Consider the following 27,344-nt stretch of genomic DNA (forward strand, 5'->3'; position numbering starts at 1 on the left):
GATATGACATGATGCACTGATAAATCATGCATCCCTGTGTTCTGACAACGTCTGCTAGTAATCGGTGATTGATGCTTTATGTCTGGAAGCAACAGAATCCCAGAAAATGTAATGCACCTTTAAGCATTTGTTCAGTAAATATGTACACAGCATAGTTTATGTGCATGTCCACTCACAAAATACACAAGATATCTACCTCAAATGATCCAGAATTTTTATAAACGTTCGTGGATGGAGACCCGGCTTCTGAAGCCAGGTTTTACTCAACATAACTACAGCATTGAAATGTTCTCTGTAAGTTATCATTTCCAATTAGGATGTATAATCTGAGCTGCCGTAATGAAGAACTACACTGCTGTTATATAAAAAGCACTTGTTTGTAATCAAGTTGTGTTGTTTCTAAAAGCACGACCCTGTGTAGTGCAGAGGTGGTTTTGAGCAACTTGATGACAAGCCTGTGAAGATGCATTTGCAGCGTAAGCCTACCGAATCTGTCTTTTTGTTTGTGCAGAAAGGCTCCCTGACAAGCCATGCAAGTTACATTTGCAGATGTACACTAGGGATTTAAATATCATCCGGTTCCCAGGCAACCACAACAATAATGAAACCTATATGTAAATGCAGGACACAAAACCAAGTCATTTGAGGTTCTTCCGCTAAAGAGCTGCTCAGTAAATCTGGGCCTAAAAAAGTTCAGGCAGTTTGGTCTTATTTGCAGTTGCCCATTCGTCACCGAGTATCCAGTTTTGCCAACTCGCTAATAGGACACCATCCTCAGTGAGTAATTGGCCCTTTTTTTTTCAGAATATTAGTGTAGCTCTGAAGAAACACATTTTAAGTTTGCCATGGCAAGAGCTCCATGATTTTCTCTTGGGGCTTTGGTGTCTCTTTTGGCAGAGGCAGGATATTAGAGATCACTAAAATAGATAATTCTTAACATGCTACCAGCGTTCCCCTGATGAAAGATAGTCAGTTCCAATGCACATAAACCATCTCAGCCTATACTCTTCAGTTATGAAGCAGAAGCAGCAGTGGAGAAATCGGTGGCAGGTGGTCATTAGCACGTCACTGAAGAATGACAAATGGTTTAGCCATGGCGTTCAAGCATCATACTTTTCACTAAAATTACAAAATTTTCAAGGTCGTTCTCTGCTGCTCAAACACACAGATACGATGAAAGAATCTGATCTTAAATACATAAATACACTCTCAAACTGCACAACATTCTCAGCCTTCTATAAGTAAAACTTGTATTCTCCATCTTTCTCCTCAGCAAACAAATGCTGCACATCGGAAGACAGGGACCCTGACTTGACAAACGACCTGCGACGAGCCTCCATCCACTGCAACAGTGGCCAAGGGCCAAGGGAAACGGGATTAAATTATCCACCCAAATTAAAAGAGCATATCTGTCTTGTCCCCGCTAACAGCTGTTAGCATTTATCTCCCACATGTGTCCATGCCATTCATTCATTTTATAATCTGTGTTTATCAGACTGACTAGGCCGAAGTGGGACAGAGGAGTGGCGCCCGGGCACTAATTGCCTTGCCGTGCCCGAGAACATCTGTGTGTGCATGTGTGTGTTCAGAGGAGCCCACCGTTTTAGCAAAAAAGGGGGAGATGGAAGTGTGAGAGGGGGTAGGGAGGGATGACACAGGTGCAGAAACAGGGAGAAAGGAGGGCTATTACACAGCGGGAGAGTCTGCAAAAAGTCACTCCATCACAGACCGCTGATTAAAATTTCATAGGAGGGGGGCAATAGGCGCGTCTGCTGTAGGTAGTTGTAAAACAGTAGAAGTGGATGGAGGCCAGTGGAAATAGTTGGATTTCCTTTATTTGTGTAGGGTTATGGGTCAATGACACAATAAGTGTCCGCAATAAAACACTGGGGAAAAAACAATTGTTTCTTAGAAATGTACTGTTTGTATTCATATGGTTGTCTTTTCAAGAAAAGTTTCAGTTAAATTTTTCTAAGAAAGCCATGTTGACAAAGTAAAAATGTAAAAGTGAAAACATATTTTGCTTATACTGAATGCATGAGCATGTACAAATTGTAATTATTTTACAATAATTCATTTTTTTTTTTTTTTTCAAACTGGGTAACAGTGCCTCATAAAAATTCACATTTAAAATAAAAAATAACACTCATAATAAAAGAGGTCTATTCATAATTCATTAAATTAATAAATTGTATTTTTAATAGATAGGACACAAAAAACAGGGTCAGTTCATCGACCCATATTCCAATGTTTTCTGTCCTTGTACTTATTGGTGAGTAGCACACAAATGCATTTCCGCAGGTGTCGGGTGCTATTGCTAGCCACACAGATTGTTTGTTGTCCAAATGTTGCAGTTTAGTGAGAGTGACGGGTTGTGGGAAGGCTAGGGCTACAATTTCAGATGCAATCGTATCTCGGTAGACTCCTAACAAGTTGCTGACATCTCTTTTGTGAAAGTGAGGTTGCAATGGAAGCGGCCATTTATTGACTGAGCAGGCTTTGATGGGGAGAATCAAAAGCGAGATCAAAAGGAGGTGCGGTAGCCGCTCAGGAACGTACCACACTGATGTTTACTTTTCACATAAGAGCTCTTCTATTGGTTATTAACTGCTTTACTGAGGCTCTTTTTCATGCTTTTGCTGGGCCTTTTGTTAGGAGGTCTGCTTGTAAGAGATTGTAGTTCATTGGTTTTATGACCACTAATCAATTGGCCATCCACAACACACACGGTCCGAGTCCGCAGTAAATCACAAACTGTGCACAGCCCCATGCTGTAACTGTATTGTCTAAATGTCAGGAGTCCCAGAGCGGGGGTGCAGGGGGATGGGACGATGACAGTAGATGAAGTGAAGAGATTCAAGCTTCACTCCAGTGTGTGTGTGTTTGACAGCTGTTTTCTTCCACACTCACTTCCCCCTCCCTGGACCCCTGTCAGCCTCCCCACCATTACTCACCCCAACACTCCAACACCAGGACAGCAGTGACAGCTCCCCTCCCTGAGCTCAGCCAGCGAGGTGCAGGAACCAAACAGAGAGAGCGGTTGAAAAGGCGAGCAAGATCCGTGAAATTCTATCCATGACAGTGAGGGCCTCAGATGACTCTGATGTCCACCCTGCTGTGATGATGGTTTATATGTCATCGGGACAGATAGGATATGCCTCCGACTGCAGATTTGCAGGCGGCTCGGTATCTCTCTCTGTGCATGGATAGACAGATCCTGGAGGGAGGTCCTTATGGGCTATAGAGTTTCGAAACACTTCTTGATGGCGAGTGTGTGTCACTTGGCACAAGTCATCTCCGGGGGTTCCCGGGTAATTGTTGTGTCATTACGGAGGTAATCGTGCAGGAGCCATGGCAGATCGCTAAAAAATACTTGAAATAATATAGATAAATTAAAGTGGTGTGCAAACAAGTCAAAAGCACTTCAGATCAAGAAGGACGCATATTCAGTCTTACAAGGGGATGTTATGGTCGTAAAAGAGCTAATGGCCATGGTGGAACCATGGGAAATTGTTATGAACGCTGCAGGGTACAGAATGATGGCATGTTATATACAGATTTCATCGCCAGATCATTGACAATGCCTGTGCTGTACTGAACAAAACATTGCTAGAGCTTGAGACAGGTTTTGCAGGAATGAACAACTGGCCTGTTCATATTTTTGCATGATATACAATCTTTAATATACATCAAAGAACCATTTCTTGGGTTCCTTTTCACTATGTATGGTTCTTGTGCTGACTAGGGTCACAAAAAAGTTACTGATGTTACATTATATGTCATTCTGATCAACATATTGGTGGAAAAAGAAGAAAACTGAAGCTCTCTTGGGTTCTTTGAAGCATCAGTATGTGGAGAGAACATACTACGGCTCAACTTGTCTATGTTGGTTTGCTGCTGTTAGCTTGACCAGCATATTTGCTGGTTGTAAAGGGACACTGTACAGTTGGTCAGCCTAGAAGACTAGCTTGGTGACCAACTAGTGCAGGCTGGGAACATGCTTGCTGGTTTAAAATGTTTTTTTTTTCCCAGCAGGGATGAAAAATAAAAAGGTTCTTCTATTGCATTAGACTTGAAAAAAAAAAATTTTTTTTGGAATGCTTTGCAGCAGCGTTTCTACGGTCCTAAAAAAATGTTAAATAAATATATAAATACAGCACTTTTAACTCAAGTGTTGTTCTTAGTCACTACATCTAACACACATACAAGCACACAGACGCACACATACACACTTAGGCTTCCCATCAGCAAATTAACTGAATAAAGAGCCTCTCTTTGCTGGGTCGTTTGAGTGGCTAATTAGTCATCAGCGCATGCTGTGTAGGGAGAGAGAGACTCAGTGAGAAAGAGAGAGACCGAGAGAGAGAAGTGCAGGAGAGATCGGTTTTGCATCAAGAGGTAGAACTTCAAACGACATCTGATGAAAGCCAAAATGCTTAATTAAAATCTATTTGTATGAGCGAAAAATCATCATAATTTCAACCCCAAAAATAGAGAGGGTGTGGAAAAAAAAGATGTTTTGTTAGATGCGGGTGGAGATATAAACACATTAGTTTAGATAATGTGCCGACTTTATTATCCAAGCAGGGAGCAGAGACAGCGAGTGGAACTGACTCTGAGATTGGCGATAATTTCCCCTTTGTGTCTAACTTGGACTGCATCCACATTTGCTAATAACAGTTTTGCGATTCTCCTCCTCGCCTCTCTCTGCCCGCTCTTTGTCTGACATTGCTTCTTAGCGCTGCCTGTGAACCCCCTGGCACTGCATTTATAATAGATGGAGCTCAGTGCGTACAATATAAGCAGGGTATGAAGGGGCTTTCTACACTGGCAGCCAGTCCAGAAGAGTTGATTCACTTCATCTACATTTCCTTTTCTGTTTTTTTTTTTTTTAATGTTGTTGCACGTGTGAAAATATAGTGTGCTTATGCTTAAGTTCTTTCAACCCTCTGTCATCTCTCAATGGCATGTTGCTTTAAGCTGCATGACATGGAGAATTTATGCTCTGTGCTTATCAATGCAGGTTGGGTACGTCCTCAGAGCATCTATTAAAGAAATAAGGCCTACAAAATGCACAAGAATGGAATAATTCCAGAGGAGCATGATCTCTCTCGGTTGCTAAAATTCCTACTCGCTAAAACATGGCTAAAAAAGCTTCAGTGTATGGATAATTCATGCACTTTCCAGGTAGTGCTCAGAATCATAAATGAACGCAGAGCTCACAGGGAGAACTTGCAGTGGTAAATTGTTGCTGCTGCAGTGAACTGCATTTCAGTTATTTTAGTCTTTGTTGAAGGCCCTGATGTATTGCATAACATGGGTCAAATTGTAGCTATAGTATTAGTGCTGTTCTTTTGGTGTCACCAATGAGGTCAGAGAAAGTGCACAGGAACCATTTGGCTTCAGGTTAATTGAATGGTCAATATTTCACTGCAGCAGTAGCTGGGATTGCATTGCATTGGAATTCATCTGATACTGTTTCTAACACTTCTGCATTAGGTTTTAAACAGCAACCTCTAAAAAAAAAAGCCCTATATGGACAGAGATTTTCAAACTTTTTAATTCCAAGGACCTCAAATATTATTCTATTGAGAGGGATTCCCTAAAATATAAAACAAATAGGTTACATATATATTATATATGTAGATTTGTTTTCCTTACTGTTAATTATCTTCTAGTAATATAAGCAAATTTGCTAAAATTGTTAAACATTTCATTAAATCCTTGAGTTTACATGAAAAAAAAGCTTTTTTTTCAACATTTTTCAGACCCCCTAGTGGCCCCCAGACCCCATTTTGAAACCCTCATGCAAATGCATATTTCAGTTCAGTAAAATATAATAAAAAGTGCAGCTTATCAGCAAACAACAGATGCTAGGCAAAATCTTAGTTTTGGACGATTTATTTAGGTCTGAGGTAAAGGAGATCACTGAATAAGTTAAGATAAGGCATGTACAGCGACTGTAATTTACAGCTGACGTGAAGTAAAGACTTTGAAGGTTTACTCTACTGCTTTTTGACTGCTAAAGTGCTTTTACCGCAACACAGTGAACAGAAGTCTCTAATATCAAAACTGGCCACTGTGACTGGGGAACAATAATGTTAAACCACTGAAAAAGAAACTGCTGAGTGAGCAGTCAGTGAGCCATGATAGCGGTGTCTTTCTCTTCCGTCCTCTCTCTGTCTGCCAGAGTATTCGGAGGAAAAACCAGGATGAGGGGAAAGGTATCTTAAGTAATAAGACGGTCATTTCTCGCTCGATAAGCGCCATACGAAATGCGCTATGCTACATGGATAAATACTGTTCCCTCAACCGCAGCAAGTGCAATAATTCCACGAATGTTCAGTTTCTCTCCCAGAAAATCTTGCCCCCCAGCTGCACTCTGAAATGTTTCTGTCCAAAAGTCTCTATGTAGCAGATTTAGTCGTTTACACCTTCCATGGTGCGACCAACTGAACCTATCCCAACTGGAAATGTGTTGACGTGCCACGTGTTTCGTTGTAACACGTTCAGCTGTAACCAACAGTGTTTTTCAGAGGGTTAGCATTCCCTCTATAAACATCACTGGACTTAAAGAGTATTCTGAGCCTTAACGTCTCATGTTTATGTATTTCTGTTTTTCCTGCAGACATGTCTGGAACTGGAGAGGTACTTACAGACGGAGCCCAAAAGGCTTTCGGAACTTTTCGACGAAGAGCTCGACTGCCTCCTAACGCCAGCCTTCATGAAGGGAGACAGCGACGAGGACCTGATGGACCCCCTGCTGCCCAGTTTATCCGATGAGCCCAGCCCGCCACCTCTGCTCGTATCCCTTCCCAAAAACCTTCATGTCCCAGCCAACACCAAGAATACAGAGGCAGGGCTGAAAGAAGCCAGTGGAGGGGTTAATCCCGCCCAGCTAAACGCAGTCACGTCCCTCACGCCGCCATCCTCACCGGAGTTGGGACGCCATCTTGTCAAGCCTACGCAGACTCTTACCGCCACAGCCGATGGCACGCTCACGCTAAAATTGGTGGCCAAGAAAGTCGGTCTTGGTGCGGCAAAGCTGGTGGCGACACATTCGCAACCTTCGCCACCAAATCGCGGCGCACAGAGCGACGGAGAGGGAGGACTGGGAACGGTAGGCGGAGGGGATATTCCGGAGAACAAAAAGAGGGTCCATCGTTGCCAGTTTAATGGCTGTAGGAAGGTTTACACAAAAAGCTCCCACCTAAAGGCACACCAGAGGACACATACAGGTGATTAACTGCACCAATGACATGTGCTTTTTAGCATTTAGCATCACATGTAGCATTTTTAGCTTTCCTGGAGAAAGGTTTCTGGTATACCAAGTCTAACTCTGCATGTAATGAGATGAAGTTTCAGAGTTTGGAAAATCTACTTTGCCAAGCCTCTGATACCACAGAAGGGTCACAAGAGATCTTGTGAAGCTAACTCGATTTTTGCAGCACAACCCCACAGCAAGATAGCTGGTTTTCTCTCTCCTGCACCTTAATCTCAGACTAAAATGAACCCAGCCACACCATTCAAAACCTGCCAGTGCAGTCAGTAATTGCAAGATGATTGATAGACCGACTGAGCTAAATCTCGTTTCCCAGCTAATTCGGGCTTGCATGCTCCGGTGCCGTCATTTCTGCCCTCTCGCTGAACCTGAGAGCGTGTTGCACTCTGCCGTGGCCCCAAAACCTACTGTGACAGTGGCCTCAATGCAGCGTATATGGCTCCTCTGGCCAGCTGTTGACTCGGCAGGGTCCTGTGAGCGCTGGTGATGCTAATCGCTTTTGGGCTGATTCTAGCGTATAGACGGCACTTTCGCTTTTGAAAATGAGGGAAAATAGGCAATAGCAAAAAAAAAAAAAAGGGGGGGGAAATAAAAGCCTGAAGAGACATTTTGCCTTGCTGGCTCATCACATTATGTGTTTATCAGAAGACAGATTTACTCTTTTAATTGGCTTAATCCTGTTTTTTTCGGTTATCATTTCCGTAGATGCCGTAGAAACAGGGAGATTAAATTACAACAGGATTTAAGGGAAGCCTACATATTTTTTGTTTAGGAGCACTCCTGACCCTGAAAATTGAATTAGAATGTTTCTAAATTCTGTAGAAATAAGACATACATAACTTTTTCCAAGCTGAATATTTTAAGATAACTTGAGAGGTGGTACTAAACAAAAGCAGACCTGACTGATACCCTTAAAATCCAAACATCTATTGTACTCTTAACAAATCAGTAGTTCACGAACAGTCAAATATGCAAATGTGTATATCTGTGATTAGCACACCTCTTATTTTATTGGAGATATTTATACACTACAATTAACTAATCCTAATAAGGTGAAGGCTTTTCTCATGAATATTAATTACGTTTTGTAATGTTGCATTATGTTAGAGACAGATGTTGTTAAGCACACATTAATCAGCTATAACAAATCCAACAAAGCTAATGACTAGATTTGACTGGACGTTCCCAAAAGTTTACTTAAGAACACACTACATGTCCAAAAGTTTTAAAATCTCACATTAAAATGGACTGTGTTCAAAAACATCTAGACAGTGAGAAATGGATGGAGCAGAATGCTGAAATCTTGACATGTATGAAATCTTTTTAGAACTATTTTTAACTTGATGCTGTCTTTAAAAAAAAAGAATCCACAACCCTCATGCCAAAGAATGCTGAAAAAAATACAACCACGCTTTCTCAGATAGAAAACAAAAGCACACTGAAGCATGTAAGGTTAGCTGCATCAGGGAGTTTTATTCTGATTGTTTTAATATACAGATACATTTGATCAGGTGTCAGAAGTCGTTCAAGTAATTTTTCACATTCACACTTGATCATTTATGCTCAAAAATGTGTAGAGCAGCCATGGAGCCTAATAACATGGTCCTACTTTGCTTCGTCAACAATGTTTGCTGAAGTTAATAGCACATCCCTGAATGGGATTTGGAGGGTAAAAGTGGGTTAGAATTAGAGAGCTCATTTTGAAATGCAACATGAGCCACTGGAGAAGACAAAATAAATGGATGATAATTGGGCAGTACCTCTGAAATCTAAACTTTGGAGACAATAATAGCTTTCCGCCACTCTGTCCAGAGGAAATGTAATTAACCGCACTGTACACACCTAGGACACTGGTGCGAGGGAAGGAGCTTGCTGTTTTGGAGGAGGTTCGTCGCTAGGAGACTATAGCAAAAGACTGTATTAGGTTGATTATTTGCAGCTGTAGATACCAATTGAAGCGCCAATATGCCAAATCAATCCCACCTTTCCCCTACCCTCTCTGGGTACAGTTGGGGTTGCCAGGCAACTACATCATGCATATCTAAAGCAAGCAATAATTGGTTGGTATTGCGGAGTGTCCATAGGTTGCATACCGCCTGGATGGCTCTTTCTCTTCTCTCCTTTAACACTCTCTCTACCTCTCTCGGCTGGTTGCTAGGCGACTCCATCATGCATCCATGACTCTCCAAGTTATAATTGGCCTGTGTTATGGTTGCCTTGGTTGCAGGTCCAAGCCTGCCTCGCTGCTGTCAGACGGCAAGAGAGGGAAGGAAATAAAGAGGGGGAGGAAGGGGGCTACGGCATAAGGAGGGAGCCAGCGTGAGGGGGTCTTTGGCCAATTATTGTGAGTGTAGTGCGAAACGTTTGCCGTCTCACACCTGTGGCCCCGCCACTCTTCAAATGACACAGAGATGCTCTTCCTGCACACTTGTAGCAGTCACAGACACGAGGGCAGATGTGGCGATTTTATAAATTGAAGGAGCTCAAGGACAGGCAAACATAATAAAATAAACCTCAAGGCACTTTGACCTGCTGTTTGTCTGTGATCGTCTTGCCTGGCAGAGAAAGATGAGAGATGTCAAAGAAGGCCCGCTGCTTGTTTGCAGTATTCCCAGAGGTGAACCAGTGGAAATAAGGTCAAGTACATTGTATTATATTTAAAAATCCTCGTCTCTTTGTCATCGAAAATCAAGAAATATGTCTATGGGGGGTGGAAAGAGGAACCGGTCAGACATATTACTTGGAGTCGTTTTCCCATTCGCCGCTGCCATGTCATTCTTTACTTTGCGTTGCATCATAAGAGACTTCCAGGACCGACCAAACGATGTAGTGGTAAACCCGACGTTATGTCATCCTTTACCTCATCTTGCATCATAAAGCTAGAAAACGAGACGGGATAAATAGATGAACAGACTTTGATTTCATTACAGCAATATGTATGCTCATATCAACTGCATACATTTTTGGGATATGAAATATTGCGAAAGCAAATACCTTCCACTTTCTCCACATCTTATTGGATCATATTTTCGTCACAAAAAAAGGAAAAGGAGAAAGGAAAATAACAGCCTGTAATCATTTCCATTCCTCTCAATGATTTTCTCCGTCAGTATCCAGAGTCAGTCGTGGAGGTCCATGCACTTCCTTGCTGAAAGACTAGCATTGAACAGCATGAGTTTCTATGCTGGTCCAGACTGGTTTAGACTGGTTAGGATGCTCTTAGATTGATTGAGTAAGATCTTTTGATTAATTATCAATAATCAAAAACCAAAGATCTGGCTGTCTGCTCATCTATCCATCTGTGTGTCCATCTATCTGTCTAGCCATACGTCAATCCACCCATCTATATGTCTGGACTGCCTATCCAAGGCACATAGAAACACATAGATACAAACACCATAGAAAAGAACCACTTGGAAAATCTAAGAAACCACCTAGTAATCCTCGAACAACTGCTCATAATTCCCTAGAAATCTACCAACTTTGTCTGACTGATTGTAATAAATCTAACAATCATTTTTAACTTTCAGACAGTGCTTTGACAAGCCAGCATCATGCCTTGAAAAACTTAACCTAAACCTAACTAAAGGATTAAAATGAGCCTACATGCCTAATGTCATGTGTTTTTATTGAAGAAATAAATTACCAACTTGGTGGTCATCCTAGTTTAGAAGCGTGGTCAGCATCAATTTAGTGAACAACTATTTCCAATTGGGCAACTTCAAATTTAATGGAGCCTTACTCTAGTTAGGAAGATTGGTGCACACATTGTTTGCTGGAGAAGCTGGCAGCTCTTGCACTGTGAATATGGCATTGTTTCCCATTAAGCGTCATTAAGACCCCAATTATCATTACCACCTCCGGAACTGAATCAGTGCCATCGACACCCTCCCCATTCCCATCCAGGCCCCAGGCTGAAACCCGTTCTGTTCCCCAGGAACACTGCAACTGTGCCGGGACCCTGTCTTCGGGTGCTGAAACCCCCCTTCCTCCCTCCCTCACTCAAGGCCATATTTTAAATCTGAGGCATAAAAGTATGGCATGTGGAACAATTGGTATCTCCTTTCCCATCTGTTTAACTTCATTTGAATTTCAGTGCTCACTGGGAGGGTGGAGAACATTTAGCACAAATGGCTTCATTTTGGATACTTGACTTTGGGTTATGAATTCGTTCTGTTATGGTGACTGAGCACATTTAGGCAGCTCTTCTTCAATTTAAGAAAAGATGGAAAATTACCCTTGATCGAATAAATTTCTGGGTCTGAAAACGATCGCCTCCGTATATTGCCTGAGAAGACAGCATTTTTCAAATTTTGACGACTGAGAATGCAGGAGATTTGGTCTACAGAGATGTGATTGGTCGACCAGGAGAGAAAGCGAGCGATTTGACTGGCTGGCTTGGATGTGTGATTGAGAGAAACAGTAATGAATGATGTAGATAATAGAACTGCTGATGGTGCTCACAGTGGCACAGCAGCTGCCTCACTCCAGAGGTGCACCATCTGTGTACAGGTGTGTGTGAATGGTGAAGCAGGGATTAAATGATGTGTGTTTGTGCACGCAGGTGAGAAGCCTTACAAATGCTCCTGGGAAGGCTGTGAATGGCGTTTCGCACGAAGCGACGAACTGACGAGGCACTACCGCAAACACACTGGTGCCAAACCTTTCAAGTGCAACCACTGCGACAGGTAAGAGACACTGCAAAAGCTGCAAAGCTAGCTCACAATAAATGTATGCACATATTTAACCCTTTTTAGTTATTTAACACCCCCCTCCCCACACACACACTCAAGCATACTAGTCCACAGTCCTCAAGCGCCCATAAACAAATTCCTCAAGTTATGAGACTACAAGACTAAACTCTCTCCCTTAAAAAGAACCCATCGCCCCCTCCCTTCACTCTTTTCTTGAACTCTCTCTGATGGCACGCACATAGCCGTACTGCATCGGGCTCATTGGAAGTTAGTGCAGGCCCAGTTCCCTGCTGAATAACTCATTCACAGTCTGGTCCTGTGATACCCATTACCGAATTACTGCGAATATCATTCTCACATTCTGTTCCACTTTCCTCCGTCCTCCCATCGGTACAGCGTATGCCCACACTGTGGCTTGAGTGCAGGGAGAAAGAGAAGTTACAGGCATGGGTGTGCATTCCAAGGTAAGAGATTTATATAACAGTAATATAAAAGAGCTAGAGAGAGGCACAGGATGAAATGGATGCATGTAGGGCTCTAGAGGAAAGACACAGCATATTTTATGAGGGTTTTTTGACTGAATACTGAAACATCAGCACACAGTAAGCGTTTTTGTAGGACGTTATATAGAGTAACTGATCGCAATTTGCATACTATTAGAAATGCATTGATATTCAAATTCTGGTCAATACAACAAGCCAACAATTATTCTGATGTTATTGCTGACAAATGATAAATGAAATGTGTTTTGTGTAAAGAAATTAAATGAAATTGTAAAGGCCCTTTCACACCAAGAACGATAACTATAAAGATAACGATATTAGCGTCCACATCAACGAACAATATCGTCTGTTTATTCTAAGCGCAAGCTCGTCTGCCGCTTTGAATTCTCGAGCTCGTTATAGCAGGATGAATTCTGATTGTGTGTCAATGTTTTTATCGTTCATCAGCTGGAAAAAATTAATCTGAAGGTGATTCCAATGATATCGTTTCTCTTTATCTTTATCGTTATATCTGTGGTGTGGGCTCTGCTATTCTTTGATATTGAGAACGATTTTTAGAACTACGTCTTTATCGTTATCTTTATAGTTATCGTCATTGGTGTGAATGGGCCATAAGTCTTCTGAAAGTACTCTAACCAACAAATTACTATACTTTGAGTGCATAGAAGTACGCAAATTGGGATTCACACTTCTCAAAGGTGTGGGAACATTGTTTAAATAATTATTGAGAAGTTCTCAATAATTATTTAAACAATGTTCCCACTCCTTTTGACCACTGAATTGTTCATGATAACTAGGATTTTTTAAAAATTGCTTAAATCATAATTACACTCCCGAAGAGCAAATTTCTTTCAAACTAAATATTTCGGTAACACTTTATTTTAGGGTCTCTTAACTAGTTGTTTATTAGCATGCATATTACTAGAATATTAGTCACGTATTAGAAGTAATTAACCACATATTAATGCCTTATTCTACATCCCTAATCCTACCCAATACCTAAACTTAACAACTACCTTACTAACTACTAATAAGCAGCAAATTAGGAATTTATTGAGGGAAAAGTCATAGTCAATAGTGAATAAGTGTTCCCTATTCTAAAGTGTTAAAGTGTTCTAAAGTGTACATTTATACATTCTACATAAGACAGGAAAATCACAAGTTCCCTCATATTTCATATTTCTAGGTTTTCCGTGACTGTGGGATCCCCGTTTAAATCTTAAAGGCTATTTTAGGACAGATGCAGAGGCAGCGTGGTGAACATGTGTTTGTGTGTGTGTTGGTGATAAAGAGGTGAAGAGACACAGGAACAGCAGAGAAAATAAGAGATTTGCATTAGCATGGGGAGAAAGAGTGATAGCCTGTCAGGTGACAGTATTAGGAAGCTGTCACTCGGGCCTGGCATGCGGGCAGCAATTACACAGTGGAGGCCGCGTGCCCACTGAGCCAGCTCCAGGTGGAAGCACAATTAGACACGGCTCCCTGTCTCGCCGTCGGCATCAAACCAGCCTCGCTGCAGCCTTTTGAAAGTTGTCCATTGAACATTTCTCTGCTGCTCCATCACAATGAAGCTCCACCGATCCCAGCGGACAAGACGCGGCTGGGACGGCCTCTGTTCTGCAGACTGCTGCTGACACCTGAACAGTGCCGGTTTCCCTTGGGCGTAGCCGAGCACGTGAACTCTCTGGGGGAAGGCATGGGGAAATCTGTGTCCCTACACTCATTACTCAGTGTTTGGCAGCTATTGCATGACAAAAGGAGGAGGAGCCGGCTTGGATAAGCAAATCTACATTGGCAATTCTTTCTCCCTCATGTCAGGTATAAACAATGGCATCTTCTGAATTTGGAGTTTAGCCCAAGCAATTTAGCTCCGCTGCAGAATCCGCACAGATAGACCCCCATCATTCCCTGGGAAGCATTTATAAGTTGAGCCCTCCTGTTACTCGCTTTTAATACTAAACCTTGAAGAATCTCTTTGGGGAGCACATCCATTTTTAGTTGAGCATTGCATTACGGGTTTTGTATTTAGAGTGGAAAAAGTATTACAAGTGTGAACAGCGATGCTGCTGGGATGTGAAAGTGACCTTGTGTGGCATTATTGCTCTTTACTGGGACAACAATCAAGAGTAATGTTTTGGAATGAATACAGTCTGATGGCAGGAAGGATGCTCAGTTGAATCTGGATGGAATAAGCCAGCGGCTAAAGGTGATTCAGAGTGTTGAAAATGTGCAAAATTGCCCATTATGGACTTCAGTTTTGCAACTGTCCTCTTCTTTGGTACTGCCTCCAGTCAGATCGGGGTGAGTCCAGTAACAGAGCTGAACTTCCTGATCAGATCATGGAATGGAATAGAATAGAATAGAATAGAATAGAATAGAATAGAATAGAATAGAATAGAATAGAATATATTAACACACAATGTGGCATTTCTTCTACAATTTATGGTATAGTGCCAGACATTTGTAACTGTTATAAGTTACATATGGATGGTCCCTCTGGGGCAACCTGAGGTTAAATGTCTTGCTCAAGGCCATAACAGTGATAGTTGAACCCACAACCTTTTAGTTCAGCTTAAATAACCTATGCTCTTTAAAGTGACAGTTTACCCAAAATTACATGTTCTGTCATAATTTACTGACCTTTATATTGTTCCAAACCTAAGTTCATGTACTAAAATGATTAAAACTGAAAGAAAGATAACTGAAAGTTAAATATACAAATATAAAAATAATTTGATTCTGATTGACTGATTAATAAATACTATAATAGTATATAAATACTAAAATGATACTGGCTCCAAAAATGACTCCATACATCTCAACTACATCACTATGCTAAGTCTTCTGAAGCCATACAAGTTTAAATAAGGAAAAAAGATCTCAATGTAATTATTTGGTGAAATTATTTCTTCTAAAATATCATTCTTACATCCATATTTTCAAATGTGGTAAGGTAATACTAGTATTACTAAGTCAAAACAATGCAGACTGAAACTAAAAAAGGTAACTATAACTTTAGGTAACAATGCATTTAAAAAGGTTTAAACATTAAGATAAAAGGAAAGGCATAAACGTTTGTAATAGCATGAGTTGTATTGTTTCTCTCTTCTAGGTGTAATTACTGACTGCACGTGTGTTTGTTTTATCATCACAATGGGTTATGAGGAGCAACAGTCATGGGCAGTCTAACAGAAAATACAGTCAGCCAACACATGCACAGTCATACTGTCTCACAGTCACACACACACACACCAGTGTATTGGGCATCATTAATCCTGCCTAATCAAGCACAGCCCCCTGTCGGGTGTTGAGAGGGGTTGAGTGAGAGGTGGGGGAGGGGTTATGAGATCTAAGGGTGTGCCAGCTGGTGTAGCAGACACTTACAGTGAGTCACAGGACCATCTGTCCAGTCGCTCTGCCCTGCCTCCACACACACACACACACACCTAAAAGCCTAGTCACACCAAGATCGATGCAAATCACAAACAAAAATTTAACCGAGTGTACTATACAATGTCATCAGGCTCTGCCAAAAATTCACATACCTGAATGAAAAGAAAATGTACAACTGTCATTTGCATGAAATGAATCCACTGCCAGATGCTGATTGGTCAATACTGCAGTCCAGCTGTGTTAAAATGAAATAATATAAGAAATAAAGAAAAATTATCATAGCAGCACTGGTAATGGTTGGGAATATGGGCTTAATTGCCGTGAAAATCATGTCAACAATGCCACAGTAACCACCCACTTTTTAGTGGCTTCGGTTCTGGAAATATTTTTCCCCATTAATTTTTCACATTAGAACTTAGAAAACATAAGAACATTAACATTAGAAACCATTAGACCATTAGAAGAAAAAAAAACTCAATAGTGGATATAATATGGCTTTTATGAGGGAAGAACTGTGAACGCCAAAACAATGGTACAATATAAAAATACTGATTTGCAGAAATGTGTGATTTGTAAAAATAATCACAAAATATTCATAAATCTTTTTCAGGATTCATGAGTAGTGAATTGCGCTTTTTCACTTGGACAATGTCAATTAAATACATTTTTTTTGCTTTTTTTTCTTAACCTCAGAGCATGGTACTGATAGGCACTCATGGTAGGTCTGTCTTGAAAGGTTTCTATGGAATTGTAAAAAAAAACAGTTCCTCTATAGAGAAAATGAATGGGATTGTAACTTCTAAAACCTGGCTTTTGCACTCCATAGACCTTAAACCCTCATTGAGCATACAAGTATGACTGATCATTGCAAATATGATCAAAGGAATTTTCTTGAAGGGCCATACAGACAACGAAGGAAAATACTGAAAAATGGTTGTAAATTTGTTTAACGTTCAGAACAGAATTTTGCAAAGCAACTGGGGAAAACCAGAAACCATCTGACTGATATATAATATAGAAAATCATCAAGATGACTCATTTGAAAACCAACTGTGTCTACCTGTAGATGTACATCCTCCTTCCATTCCAATTTCTATCTTGGCTGCTTCCCATCCAAAAAGCAACAGAGGAGTTAACACTGTGGCTCTTGACTAATTAATAATGGATACAGCCAGAGGCAAATTGAAATTATAATTCTCCACTCCTTTCCAACTCTCTACACTGAGTTTTTATTCATTCCAGTTAAGATTCACTTTCAAAACTATAGCTGTAATATTAGAATCCTCATAGCCACATAAATGTAACATAGACATGGCATCGCAACCCCATATTTTCCAAGCACATTTATGTATTGCTCCTATCAGCAGCGGCTACATGTGAGCTTAATTGATGATGACACAAAAAAGCCCATGGCCCACAACGAGAAACCAACCCCCATGACTCAAGTGCTACATAACTAATGTGGCCACACAGTTTAAACAATAGCACTTCACCTCCAGCCTTGAAATAATTTCTTAATTCAAACAGGCTCTACATGATTTGTGGTCGCACTCCAAAAAAAAATATTTATTTCGCAAGGCTCGGCACAGACTTCCCTGCTAACTGCATTGGCAAGATATGCGTTCGAAACGATCTGTCACCAGTTTTAGAGCAAAAAGCTGGCTATGCTTAAAAATTCACTTTTTTTTTTCCATACGCCAAATGTTGTTTTCTCTGTTCCATCTGCAAAGCCGCCACACGTCTTCCAAGAAACTCAGACTGCGTCCCTCTTTAGTGCGATGATAACTGTGTTTCCTTAAGTGAATCCAAGCTAACTCTCTCTCCTTCTCTCTTCACAGATGTTTTTCCAGGTCTGATCACTTGGCTTTGCACATGAAGCGACATATCTAAGGCCGAGGGAGACGGAAGAGAGAGAGTGAGAGAAAACGAGTGAGAACGAAGAGAACAGGTGTGCACCGCCCAGACAGGAACATTCACAACAGACTTTGGGTGCACATGAGGGGTCTGGCCGCAAACGTCACCAGGAGAAACATGTGAGGCAGCGTGGGCAAACGTTGTTGGATTCCGAAAGTCTAAAAGCCTTTTCATCAGCGATTAGCCATGCCTTACCGAGTGCTAGCTTGGAGGTCAGACACTGCCAAACACCACCGTTTTTTTTTCCGTCATTCTCTTTGTGTACAGTAAATCAATCATTAGCATGGAACAGATACTCAACTCTACATGTATAAAACCGAAACGCACATGTCATTCATCACTTAACATAACGGTTCTACTAAAGAATCATGTTCATTGTACATTCTGGAACTTCCTTTTTCTTTTTCCAAGGACACATCACAATAACCAACCTGCAGCTATGTCGTATACAGCAAACAACCAAACACGGAAAACAACATTTCCAATACGTTCTGAGGAGTGACCAATGGAACATGCGGCCAAACGCAACGCCCGGCCCCCGAAGTAGGCTCTGCGTGGGAAAAAATAAAAAAACTAAAAAAATACGGCAACGCTCAGGATGTGTGCTGACTTCTCGTACTCTCCACTCAGGAGCGAACTCTGCTCTGCTCTTCACGCCCGTCACCTCACGGGCGACCGAAATGATGCGCAGCGACACTTTCTTGCCTTTGTTTTTTGTTTTTTAAAGACAGTGTTAAAAAGATAGTTTGTTATCCTTCTGAGCTGAAATGTCTTAAACTTCTGAAAAGTAAAAACTTGCTTTGTGAACAAGCATAAATGTGCACATACGGGCAACGGGAGGGAACTGTGAGCCCTTCTCAGTATGCACAAGGTTAAGTGACTGCTATCTGGCACTTAAAGGAAACATTTGAAGCATAAGACGGGAACAGCCCCCCCCCCCAAAAAAAAAAGATCGGAATTGCTGGCTTCGTATGAAAGGACAGAAGTCTTCTGTTTTTCATTTTACTTTGCTCTGATTTGATCCGGGAAAAACAAACCAGAGCACATCGGCACGGACCTTGTGCGTCGCTCTTGACACTGGAAAAAGTTATTTTGCTTTGTGTTGACACTGGCACCCATGTAAAAACGTAGTAGTCCCGTGCCCCGGAGGAAGCCAGTAGAGGAGACGTTATGGGGGAGGGAGGGACAGCTGGCAGGACGTTTGACTCTCAGTTTGGAGCACCTGCTGGGATCAGGATCCAAAAGAACTTGGTGGCATCAGCCCAGACAAACTTTGCCTGTTTCGTATCCATTGTCTGCACTGATTTTTTCAATGTTCTCTGTGCTTTTTTTCATACAGTCAAAAAAAGCTCAAAAACAAAATAAAAAAAGCATAAAAACAAAAAACTACTTGGAGGGAAAAAAGCAGAAAACAAAAAAAATCATAAAAAAAAAAAAAATGTCACACACACATCACAATACAGACAGAACGGTTTCTTTTCTCTTGGCTTTTTCCTGAGAAAAACTAAAGAAGAAAAAAAAAGTAGAACAATAATTACCAAGTTAATGAACAGCATTAAAACGAAACACTGCATGGCAGCCTCTTTCAGACAGATACACACACTCGCACACATACATGCACAGCTTGCCTCTCAGCATTATTTGTTTTGCACCGAAATCTTCACAGCAGGGTTTTAGCAATTGTTGTTTTGTAGGATTGCGTTCCATCCAGACGTCAGACGTTAAATCGAGAGCTTGTTGATACACTTGAGTAAATTATGCTAAACCGGGCCTAGGTCTAGCTCCTTTAACAATCAGCTTCTAAATCGCGGGAACGAAATATATATCATCGTTCCCAAGGTTGTGAAGCCTGTTGTGGCGTCGCAATTAGGGCGTTTCCCTGCCGACCCTCCTCTTCTGCATTGATTTAATGGCTGCAAGGGTGGAAGGGAGATTGAAAGCCATTACGATTCAGCGGTAACATGTTTCGGAGTCATCGCAGACTCTACTAAACGATCCCAGAGTATCCCTCGGGGGACCGCCAGAGTTTAACGATCGATGCCGAAACTCTCAGTGCAGCACTGCCTAAGAGTGAAAGGTTGGTGCCTTTCTCTTGGTTTAAGGCCTGCTGAAGGCAGCTCTTCTATCACACGTACACACACTCACACATACACAGACTCACACACGCCGTCACTTCTGTTTGACCACAACTACACGTTAGATTTCAGTTGCCATTATTAGTTGATTTGTTTTTATTTCCATCTCATTTTCTCCATTGAAATGCAAAATCATGCCAAAATTTACGAAACAGGAGGTGAATTGGTTCATCTCCACTAATGTACAATCAGTTGTGATTTGTGGCACTTTTTTCCGCAAGAAGCGGCCTGTGTATGTGACGACTGTATGTATGAGTTTCTGTAAAGCAAGCAAGCAGGATGTAATGCTACAGTGTCATCATGATGTTCTCTAAAATCCCACAATTCCAAAATGGGGCAATTATTGACATTGTACAGCATTCTACGTGTCACATCAACTTTAAAGCTTTGAAAGGGTTACATTTCTGTTTTACTTGCAAGTAGCAGTGATGAGAAGCTACGTTTGTTTCACACTGCTCTACTTTACTCTACAAAATGACAATTCTGCTTATTCCTTCAGTCACCATATGGGATAGAACAGCAGGAATGCAGGAACCTAAAAAAATGCTTCATATCATTTTTGACGCCGACAAACAATGAAGCCAATCTTCAAATCAACACTGAAGATATACATATAAATATTGTCTGTTTAAATACAGTGCAAATCAACGTTAAATGCAAAACTACAAACAGTACTCCTTTTTGCCAACATGCTCCAGACGTTACCAAATAAATACGGAATAGGCCAATCAGACTCATTAGCAGGCAACATACCATACATATCCCCCTTACATATCAAGTGCCATTTGAAACCCCTAATATCTCTCTCTCAGAATGACGGCAGCGGTCCAGGCAATCGCACAGGTGTCTGATGCATACTTTGCCCAAAGATTTACGCATTTGCAAATAAACTGCTGGGGTATGAAAGCGAGATATTTTGTTTAACTTTATTCTCACAGTATCTCTTCTGCCCTACACCAGCTTCCTATGATTCGTTCTTGAACGTCTATGAGACCACTGACATGGTCTCGAGTATGTGAGCTTGTAAAATACAGTTTGAATGCAAAGTTGAGGATGAGTTTAGAGCCTAACATGAATTTCAAACAGCGAATTAGTCGCATAGGTTCTAGCGCTTCTATAGTCAGTGCAGGTCAGGAATGTCTTTAAAAATCAATTTTAAAGCGATCGTTCACTTAAAATCCTAACACAATTCAGATTTAGCTGTACAGAAGACCACTTTATCTTCCGCGAGTTTCCGTATGACTTTGAAATGCAGATAATTCTGTGGCGGAGCATTTTACATGACAGTAAGAATGTTTGAAAACATTCTAAGGGAACAATTTTAAGTACTAGATCTGGGCACTCTTCCAGTGAAGCTCCCTTCCCAAGCCGTTTGCTTTTTAGCTTCAAAGAGGCTTTTGGCAGCTTGAATTTTATACAAAAAGATGCTTGAAACATCACAAAGGAATTTTATGACAAAAGGTCAAGAGGTGACAACTTTTTCATTTTTTATTGTCCGTATTGGAACAACATTTCACTGCATAACACTTCATTGTTACAGCTAGCTTAGTCTGTTTGAATGACACTGCTGTCGATTGTCTACATAACATTTAGTGGCATTTCAAGATGCACTTATCACAAGAACATGGGAACAATTCATTCTTCTGCTTAATAGATAAAGCTTGTAGGTTCATGGCATAACATAAATGGTCTTTTTAGTCAACAGTGCATCAAAATAAACTCTCCTATTCTGCATATATACTCAAATACTCATCCATAAGGTTCCCAGTCACTCACAAACAGAGGTGAGAACTTATTTGTCTTGAGATATACTGCATCTTGAAGTGCGTCTGTATCTGTCTTTGTCCAAACTTGATATGTCAGTACATAAGGTTTTCACCACAGTCTTTCCCTTTGACTTTTTGAGTTCCTCACCTCCCACCCCCATCTATCCCACCCTGCACCTGCAGAACCACGATCACTTCCTGAAAACTCTTATCACTTCAGCTCCATCCCGCAGTTATGCGTTACCAGCTTTCAGTGATCTCTTACCTATGAATGTCCCTAGACATCATTAACCAGGGAGCAACCGGCCAACAACAGACCTCAATGCTTTCACAGGTGCTCTCTCTCTCTTATCAAAACATGGATCTCGCAGGCAGCCGCCCAGTTGGTAGAGGAGGTTCAAATCTGAAAAAAGAAAGAAAGGAAAAAATAGAACAGTTATGTGCCATCTTGATTTATCTGTATGGAAGTAGGACGACATTTTGCCATATGTAGGCTGAAGCATGTAGTTTCTCGCTAGAGCAGGGACCCTCATATTCACTGTCCTCTCTTTCCCTCGCCACATCACTAACACTCCACCCCCTCACTTCCTGTAATCTTCACACTCTTCCTCTCCGTTTTTTGTTCTATTCTGTTCTTTCCTTGTGTGTTTTTCTTTATTGGTTCTTTTGCTGTACAAAGTGTTTAAAATATTATTATTTGTATGATATAATGTTAGTATGGTAATGTTCTTTATTAAGGAAGAAGATGAAATTTATTTTTGTTACTGGTCTGTTTCATAATTCTTTTTTAAATTGGTATTGTAAGATATCTATGCAAGAACTGTTCAGTGGAGCATTTTTATTTAAGAATGTAATAAGTGTAATAAATGGTAGAATCTGAATGCCTCAGACTGACATTTTCTGTGACCAGAAAGAAGAAATATTACTTTGACAGCGAGTGAAAGAAACGCAGTCTTGTCATAACCTTTTATAACCTTTGGTGGAGTTCTTTCAAATAGCCAAGACTCATTACTAGACCGTTTTTGTCACAGAAATCATCACATTGTGACAATGGCTCTGTGTACATTGGCTCAAAATGGCTTTTTTTTGTGTGGTTCATTGGAATTGGAAAGCCAAACACAATCCCCAACAACAGCACTGTGAAGGTCAAAGACTATCATATCTTGTTTACAGATAGATATTGTTGTATTTGAATTGATTTTACCAGTGTTCACAGTAACAAATAAATTATTCATAAAATCTAAAAATAATAATAATAATAATTCAGTTACCAATAAATATGTAAACAAATTGTAAAAAATCATAAATTCCAAGTATTATAGTTCATTAGCCTAGTTAGCAATTTCTGGTTGCTGCGTTAAAGGATTACTCCACCTCAAAATGAAAATTTTGTCATTAATCACTTACCCCCATGTCGTTCCAAACACGTAAGCGTCGTTCAGAACACAATTTAAGATATACTGGATGAAAACCAGGAGGCTTGTGACTGTCCCATTGACTGCCAAGTAAATACCACTGTCAAGGCCCAGAAAAGTATGAAAGACATACTGTGTATGCTGTTCTGTGTCAGCCGCACCACACGGTTTATTTACGCTTTGATTTGAATGAAATCAGCGTATCCGTGTGGTGCGGCTGACACAGAACAGCATACGCAGTTTGCTTCCAGCAGATATCCTCCAAAATGGCGCTACGCTGACGCAGAGGAGACGTATTGTTGAATAAAGTCGTTATTTTTGTTTTCTTTGCGTACAAAAAGTATTATCGTAGCTTCATAACGTTACGGTTGAACCACTGATGGCAGATGAACTATTTTGCCGATGTCTTTCATACTTTTCTGGGCCTTGACAGTGCTATTTACTTGGCATTTAATGGGACAGTCACAAGCCTCCTGGTTTTCATCCAAAATATCTCAAATTGTGTTCCGAAGACGTACAAAGCTTTTACGGGTTTGGAACGACAGGGTAAGGGCAAGTGATTAATGACAACATTTTCCTTTTGGGGTGGAGTAACCCTTTAATTACTTTGCTCATTCAGTATATTGAACGAAGCTCTGTTGTCCCTACAGATCTTCTACAGTACATCTTACTCGCCCATAAAAAAATTGTCCTAGGATACTAGCATTAGCCCTGCAGTTACTACTCATCCAATCAGATTTTCAAGCCAGAACTGTCCATTTTATAATTTAATTTTTTATTACAAATGAATGACCCTCCCGCTCCTCAAACTTCTCTCTGTGGGCCATTTTGTGCATCACATCCTTTAATTAGTCGTCACAGGGCTGCCAATGACTAAGCCACCATTTAGAAACTCGTACCCATGACTCAAGGATTAAAAGGGCTAATCGAATAACTAATGGTTAATTAGAGAGTAATTATGTGAAAGAAAAGGTACTTCTAGCACACATTCTCACAGCCTTGAAAATGTCTTCTAGTGAGATTTCCTCCATCAGCTTCGCTCTGTTATAGCTGATGCTGGTAATTGAAATTCACATTGTCATCGCCTCAAACCAAAAGCAAATATGCGTCATCCACCTCCTGATGCAAGCCTTACTCCTGACAGACACTCAAACTCCAGGACGTTTCATCTCAACAGCAGCAACCTGATACACAGCACATCTGGTGTCAAATGTGTAGCGTAAATCCAATTAACTGCATTGTTAATTTGTAGGAATAGACGTGTCAGTGACTGCTGAATAATCTCACCTAGGCTAATCAGGGGGGAAAAAGGGAATTCTGCAGGCTGCAAATTTCCAGCTTGGTCTCTCGGGATCTGTGTCAGTAGCTTAATGTGCATATCCAGCCCCCTCCATTCACCAGCCCACTCACCCCCTCTGCTCTTGGCACAGGGGTCGAATCGTCTGGGTGGCGGAGAAGACATTCATCCATGCCAAGTTTATTAATGTAATACGTCCCTGTGCCCTTGTGCGCCGAGACAATGGTACTAAAATTAGTGTGTTGATTAAATGGAAATTATGCCACTGATGTGATTATTGCTTTAATAGGGCTAAACCCCTGTAACTGATGCTAACTAACAAAAGGTCACTTAATTAAGGAAGTGATAGCAGAAGATAATCAGGAATTTACAGGACTCTCGAGGTGGCTGGGTACAGCAAAACAATGTTTTGTTGTGCACAACATGTTCTCGTGAACCCCTTGATTGTGCAGTAGTAAACAATCTTGGATTTTCCCTTAAGACTGCATTCTGGGATGTAAGCAAACATAGAAGAAGGCACGAGCAAAAGGAATTTCCCATGATTCCACTCTCTACACTTACACAAATTGTATCAGATTATAATATGACTGTACTTTGATATACCATGGTGTTGAATAATTGAATATTAGTTTCCCATGATATTCATATGAGCCAAATGAAAAAGAAATGAATACTTTTATTCAGCAAGGAGGCATTAAATTGATCAAAAGTGACAGTAAAGACATTTTTAATGTTAGAAAAATTATATTTAAAATAAATGCTGTTCTTTTGAACCTTATAAGCATCAAAGAATTCTGAGAAAAAAAAAGAAAAAAATTCAGCTTTGCCATCACAGGAATAAAAGATACTTTAAAACATAATAAAATAGAAAACAGTTGTTTTACACTGTAATATTAATTCATAATAGTACTGTATTTTTTATCTATACACACACACACACACATATATACTGTAGATGTATATACAGTGGTGTGAAAAAGTGTTGGCCCCCTTCCTGATTTTTTATTTTTTTGCATGTTTGTCACACTTTAATGTTTCAGATCATCAAACAAATTTAAATATTAATCAAAGATAACACAAGTAAACACAACATGCAGTTTTTTATTATGAAGGGAAAACAAAATCCAAACCCACATGGCCCTGTGTGAAAAAGTGCTTGCCCCCTAAACCTAATAACTGGTTGGGCCACCCTTCAAGCGTTTGCGATAACTTGCAATGAGTCTGTTACAGCGCTGTGGAGGAATTTTGGCCTACTCATCTTGGCAAAATTGTTTTAATTCAGCCACATTGGAGGGTTTTCGAGCATGAACCGCCTTTTTAAGGTCATGCCACAGCATCTCAATAGGATTGAGGTCAGGACTTTGACTAGGCCACTCCAAAGTCTTCATTTTGTTTTTCTTCAGCCATTCAGAGGATGAATTTGCTGGTGTGTTTTGGATCATTGTCCTGCTGCAGAACCCAAGTTCGCTTCAGCTTGAGGTCACAAACAGATGGCCGGACATTGTCCTTCAGGATTTTTTGGTAGACTGCTGAATTCATGGTTCCATTTATAACAGCAAGTCTTCCAGGTCCTGAAGCAGCAAAACAGCCCCAGACCATCACACTACCACCACCATATTTTACTGTTGGTATGATGTTCTTTTTCTGAAATGCTGTGTTACTTTTACGCCAGATGTAATGGGACACACACCTTCCAAAAAGTTCAACTTTTGTCTCGTCAGCCCACAGAGTATTTTCCCAAATGTCTTGGGGATCATCAAGATGTTTTCTGGCAAAACTGAGACGAGCCTTTATGTTCTTTTTGCTCAGCAGCGGTTTTCATCTTGGAACTCTGCCATGCAGGCCATTTTTGCCCAGTCTCTTTCTTATGGTGGAGTCATGAACACTGACCTTAACTGAGGCAAGTGAGGCCTGCAGTTCTTTAGATGTTGTTGTGGGGTCTTTTGTGACCTCTTGGATGAGTCGTCGCTGTGCTCTTGGGGTAATTTTGGTCAGCCGGCCACTCCTAGGAATCTTCACCACTGTTCCATGTTTTCGCCATTTGTGGATAATGGCTCTCACTGTGGTTCGCTGGAGTCCCAAAGCTTTAGAAATGGCTTTATAACCTTTTCCAGACTGATAGATCTCAATTACGTTCTTTCTCATTTGTTCCTGAATTTCTTTGGATCTCAACATGATGTGTAGCTTTTGAGGATCTTTTGGTCTACTTCACTTTGTGAGGCAGGTCCTATTTAAGTGACTTCTTGATTGCGAACAGGTGTGTTGTGTTTACTTGTGTTATCTTTGATTACTATTTAAATTTGTTTGATCATCTGAAACATTAAAGTGTGACAAACATGCAAAAAAAAAAAAAAATCAGGAAGGGGGCCAACACTTTTTCACACCACTGTTAATGTGCATTAAAGCAGACATGAAGGCTGAATTGAAAGGATTTAAAATAGGAGTCTTGTTTCACATTTATAAACATTAAAGACGTCGAAATATGATTCCTTTCATTGACAGCCTTGAATTTTAGCTTTATCACTCAACAGCAATTTCACACAAAAAAATAAAAAATAAAATACTGCCCCCTCAATGAAATATCAAATTTGATTGAAAATGGTGAAAATGTCAAAGGACTCATAAAATATCTTCTTAAAAGCCCTTTTAAACAAATTCATTGTATTAGCCTATAATTTAATGTCTGCTTTACTGTCTGAAGAGGGATGATCACATTTTGTTAAACCTTTAATTTTAAGATGGCTATAAATATGCTTTTGTTTCATTAGCTCACATATAAAATATCTGCTCTAAGGGCACAATGAGCGCTTGCCCATAAAAGCCAGCAATTTATTCCTAACCATGGAGGAGGGGAATTATATTAACTGCCAGAGGAAATGGTATTTGGAGTGGGATATGGTATAAATTGAAGGGTTTCATGGTTGTCCCAGCACAGGAAATACTTG

At 40.6% G+C, this 27,344-nt stretch overlaps 1 protein-coding gene across 1 annotated transcript in view; it reads left to right on the forward strand.

Annotated features, from left to right (window-relative positions):
• The window catches only part of LOC306877267 (Krueppel-like factor 7), a 47,041-nt gene extending 24,481 nt beyond the window's left edge, over nucleotides 1-22,560 (forward strand). The window contains exons 2-4 of the mRNA XM_079428925.1: nucleotides 6,629-7,238; nucleotides 11,847-11,970; nucleotides 17,711-22,560. Of these exons, the coding sequence (XP_079285051.1) occupies nucleotides 6,629-7,238; nucleotides 11,847-11,970; nucleotides 17,711-17,762 (786 nt within the window). The 3' untranslated portion in view covers nucleotides 17,763-22,560. The remainder of the gene's footprint in view (nucleotides 1-6,628; nucleotides 7,239-11,846; nucleotides 11,971-17,710) is intronic.
• Nucleotides 22,561-27,344: the final 4,784 nt, after the last annotated feature.

Source organism: Barbus barbus, assembly GCF_936440315.1.
Source record: "Barbus barbus genome assembly, chromosome: 11".
In the NCBI taxonomy this organism is placed as follows: Eukaryota; Metazoa; Chordata; class Actinopteri; order Cypriniformes; family Cyprinidae; genus Barbus; species Barbus barbus.